Raw genomic sequence first — 5,023 nt, 5'->3', positions numbered from 1 at the left:
TTAGATAACAAAGAAATTTTTTTTTTTTTTTTGTTAAAGGGAAAATGATGGAGATCATCGAAGCACGAATTGAATTGTGGTGGAGCTAAATTACGTTGGATATTAGTTGATTTTTTCTAAAGCTGTCGTCCAATCGATCAATGAGTTTGAAGATGTAAATTTCAAGTTTAAGCTTTCCAAATCTTAACGTACATAATTCAATATGAGATTGTAATCTTTTTCTGGTTTTTTTATACAATCTACATACGAAATTGTGGAAGAAAGGCTTTAAATGAAGCATATTCTAATATGAAACTAAAACACACTTGAAATCCATATCAGCCAAAAAAAAAAAAAAGAAAAAAACAAAGTCACGTTATCATCACATTAAACCTCTTACGATATATAATGGCACGTGTCTTTTATAGTTTTATTTTTATTTAAAAAAAATCATAAATTATTATAAATAAATAATGTTTAATTTTTATTTATATAAAACAATATATTTAATTTTAAATTAATTAATCATTCAAACAATTAATTTTAAAATAAACATTTAATTAAATATAAAAATTTATTTAAATATAACAAAAATACATAAACTTATTTTTTAAAAAATAAAATAATTCAAGAATTTTTTAATATTTTAACCCGTAAATAAACTAAATAAAGTGTGGAAACGCTCAATTACTAGGTTGAAATTAGTTCAGCGAAGGATAATACTCTCTCTCTCCGGCCTCTCCTTGTCCAGCCACTAGCCGCCACCTTACACAGAATCCTGCCAGTTCCGCCGCTGCTGACGCAGTCTATCGCCGGTGACTGCTTATGCCGGCAACGGAAGCCCAAAAACTCCTTTGTTTCTCATTCTTCTCCCCTTCTTTCCTTTTGGCCGGTTTGGATTTTTTTTTCTGAAAACCTCACTTAAAAGCTATAGAGCCTATTCCCTTCTACATATTTGCTTAGAATTACACAAAAAAATCTCACATGTTCCCCAAAGTTCATCTAGTACTCAAGCTCCGGTTTCTCATCTCCTCCTCGAACCGCCAGTTTCCAACTATAAACTCCGCTGTTCGAATTACTGCCACCTATTCGACAATATGCCAAAACCAAGTTGGAAGCCGGAGGGCAGAAGTTATGGAGCATCCGAGAGATTCTATTGAACTTTTCAGGAAATGGGGTTGCAGCGAAAATGATTTGTTGAAGATTTTTTCACGCCGGCCTTCTTTGCGCCATGCTCAAGTTACTCCCCTGTTATCCAAACTCAACTTGCTGAGTAGCTTGGGACTTACCGGTTCGGACATTGTTAAGATAATCAGTTGTCGCCCTCGTTTCTTGTGTTATCGTCTCAATAATTGCTTTGACGAGCGGGTTGATTTTCTCATGACACTATTCGGGTCACGAGAAATGCTTCGTAAAGCCCTTGTTAGGAACCCTTCGCTCTTGTTGTATGATTTCCACAATAGGATGAAACCAGTCATTGCGTTGTATGAAGAATTTGGAGTTAGCGGAAATGATCTGATTAAAATGCTTATCTCGCGGCCCACATTGATCCCAAGGACTTCTTTTAATGAGGAGAAGATGGAATATATAAAGAAAACAGGGGTTTCAAAAGGTTCCAAAATGTATAAATACGTGGTTGCACTTATTGGCATATCGCGGCTTGAGACTATACGTGAAAAGGTGACAAACTTGGAGAAATTTGGGTGTTCAGAGGAGGAGGTTTGGAGTCTTTTGGCACGGTCTCCCCTTATTTTGACATTATCAGTTGACAAGGTTCAAAGGAACATGACTTTTATTCTGGGGACCATGAAGCTCTCTCCAAAACTGGTGCTTCAGCACCCTTTTTTGCTGTTCTGCAATCTGGAAGCTATATTGAAGCCGCGGGTATTATTGGCTGGGAAGCTAAAGGAAATGGAGCTCCATCCACAGATTAAGGGATCAATGATGTTAAGGGCACTGAGGATGACAGAAATTCGATTCTTGACAGCATTTGTTAAATGTCACCCACAAAATGTGGCCACTGAACTGTTGGAGTTCTACGAACATGCTAAACGTTGCAAGCGATTGGCGGAGGCCTCAAAGAAAATACTGCGCACTGGATTTCCATTTTGAACATTTTCGTTTATCAGGTGCTGTTGCGTTCATTTCTTTTGCTCCTTGAAAGTTTCACGAGTTTAGATGTCAAGACTAATCATGTTTTTAGAAACTAGGATTTCTCCCCTCTTGTGCCATGATGATTTCGTTACCGGTTCTTTTCGGAATTCTATTTGTTATTCTCAACGTGTAATGTGAGACTCAAATTTTGGCACATAAAAGTAGATGCCTTTTCGTGTATCATTGGTATTTTCTCTGCCAAAATCCCTTCTACTCCCCCGGGTTGAAGAGCTAAAAATTTAGCTTTGTTGGGTATGTCAGTCGTAACCTTTCATCAGCTTAAGGACTGTGATTATAGGATTTATTTAATAAGTGGTATGAAACTTATATTATTTATTTATCATCGTTTTCATTTCAAATCTGATGCATTTTTTTTTGTGGTTCTTGTGATTCTGTATCCTGAGTTACAACAGATAGGATGCTTCCCAATTTTTATTTATTTTTTAGTTCTTTCCTCTCATTTGGCTAGGATAATCGAATGGAATTTGTTGGGAAAGGCTGGTGCCACTCTTCCCCATCACATTCTTCTTCCTTTGTCTGATCTCTCTTTCTTTGTATGTCTCTTACACTCTACTCTCCCACCCCAAAACAACTAGGATATACTAGAACTAGTGGATTCTTCATATCTTTTATAGCAATTGAGATCCTGTTTTTATGTCCACTAACAGGATAAACGCGCTTCGCCGTGGGTCAAAGGTTATTCATGCTTATTTAAAAAAATTTTAAAAAATGAAATAAAGATAAAAAGATTTTTTTAATGTAAATAATTAAGGATTCATTTAAACATTATGACATTATATTCATATTTGAAACCAAAAAGCACAAAAGTAAGATACAGTTCTAATGTGTTGAGAAGTAAAAAATAACCCATAAAAGTTCAATATTGTATTGATAGTTGAGTACTCAACAAAGAGTCAAGATACTCTAGAGCAAAGGAAATCTTGGATATAATGCAAAGGAAACTATTTGATGCAACCAACAAATAGTAGTTACTCAAATTCTATATTTTTTCTATTTCAAAGATTGGAATTTTCTTATCAGTAAGTAGAAACAAAATGATATCATCTTGCAAAAATGCCTCAAAGCCAAGGAGTTTCTCCGGTGAATTGAAATTTCTTTTTCCAACTTGTAATTGTTATTGCTTGTGTAAGAGGAAGATGTAATATTACTTCCGAAAATTTGATATCAACTATAAATGTCTAGAAAAGGACAACCCTCAAACTTGACGATTTTTTACACCTCATGAGTAAATGTTCTCACAGGAATACTAAGTGCTCGGACAAACACAAAACCAGCAAGCTTTAGTGCATTGACATGGCGAGCAAATTTTGTGGTCTTAGATCTCGATGAAGAACCCTATGAGAATGACGATAAGCAATGCCATGAAGAATTTGATTAAGGAATGTCTGCAAGATGATCAAATAACAACATTACTTTTACGAGTAATAATATCATCACCCAAATCCATTAGACAACCAAGGTCAGACAATGACTGATAATAGCAAGGTCTTAATGCATTCAAACAAAGATGTTAAAGTTGAATACTGTAATTAATATGGTAAGGAAAGGGGTTGTGCAATTAGACATATCTTGAAAAGCAGTTGCAAAAGTATTACATTTCCACTTGGTTTAAACTCAAAAATATTATACAACACATGACAAGTGTAAGATGGCATATTTCTTGCTTCCATCAGACACTTGAATGAGGAGATTGTAGATAAAAGAACTACAATTCCTCACACTTTCAAAAATATTTGTCAAATTTTCTCTATTATAAATAAAGAAAACCTACAATAACCATTATGTTAATCTTCAGAAAGCTGTTAAAGTCCAAACAAAGAGGAAAGCTTTTTGCATATAAACCTTCAAACAGAAGAAAAATCTCATAAACTTTTATAATTCGTGGATCTTTCCCAAATTCTAGGCATGAATCCATGTGCTTCTTTAAATCCAAGTCCAGATATTCGAAAACCAAATATAAATGCTTCTTGCTATGCACTACATCCTGCAACCTGTCACTCGAAGATCAACCATAGATGTTGCCTAACACGCCTAACAAACAGTTACAACCAATGTAAGGAAGAGAAAAGAAGTTAGCAGTTAGCACATAGTCCAAAATAGGTCTTTTTTTTTTTTTTTTTTTGTGAAAGTGCACAACATATTCATATGCAGAGAAATTGCACATCGTAACTGCACATCGAAACTGCACAATGCTTCTAATATGCCATTTTTAGGCTTCAGACTCAGAGAAATTGCAGAACATCTTATAGAATTGAAGTCTCTAGCATCCAATAAAATCTTTAAAACCAGAACATGTAAAAATAATCATTGTTAGAAGAATTACAACCGTTAGATTCAAAATTACCATCGCCAACAAGAAAAAAAAAATGCTAATCCAAAATATTATTTGATAAACTTCAACTTAGCTAAAGATTTTAAAATCAGAAAAATAGTATAAAAAAAAAAAAAAAAAGGCCAAGATGATTTGCATTGATATTGAGGGTCTTTGATTGGTACATGATAAGGCGAACCTTGCCACTGACTTTATGCTTTAAAAGCTTCACACTTCCAATGTCTTTAATCCTATCGATTCCCTTCCTTATCGAATTGATAGAGCTTTACCTCTCTGAATCAAATCATTTTTTAGCAAAAAAAGAGAAAAAAAAAATCTAATCAGAACCAAGGCCTAATTCGACAGTAAATGGGCAAGGTCGTCGCGATTAAGAACATGGCAATCGAAAACAAAGAGGGGTTTTAGATTTTTTCTAAAAAGGAAAGGGAGAATAGAAGTGAGGTAGAGAGGGAGAAAGGTTGAGAACGCGTTAGAGTATGGAAGGATTTTTGAACTCAGAATAAAAATGAAAACACCAGTTGTGAATTGCATTTCTTT

The 5,023-nt window shown here is 34.4% G+C and overlaps 1 protein-coding gene across 1 annotated transcript; it reads left to right on the top strand.

Moving 5' to 3' along the window:
• Positions 1-658: 658 nt before the first annotated feature.
• On the top strand, positions 659-2,473 carry LOC111289792 (uncharacterized). Its single transcript, XM_022881112.2, has one exon. The coding sequence runs from the start codon at positions 964-966 to the stop codon at positions 2,089-2,091; it is 1,128 nt and encodes a 375-aa protein (XP_022736847.2). The 5' UTR covers positions 659-963; the 3' UTR covers positions 2,092-2,473.
• The last annotated feature ends 2,550 nt before the right edge of the window (positions 2,474-5,023 follow it).

Source organism: Durio zibethinus, chromosome 11 (assembly GCF_047325235.1).
Source record: "Durio zibethinus cultivar Kanyao isolate XHJ-2024 chromosome 11, ASM4732523v1, whole genome shotgun sequence".
Lineage (NCBI taxonomy): Eukaryota > Viridiplantae > Streptophyta > Magnoliopsida > Malvales > Malvaceae > Durio > Durio zibethinus.
This window is presented reverse-complemented; position numbering and strand designations above follow the sequence as displayed.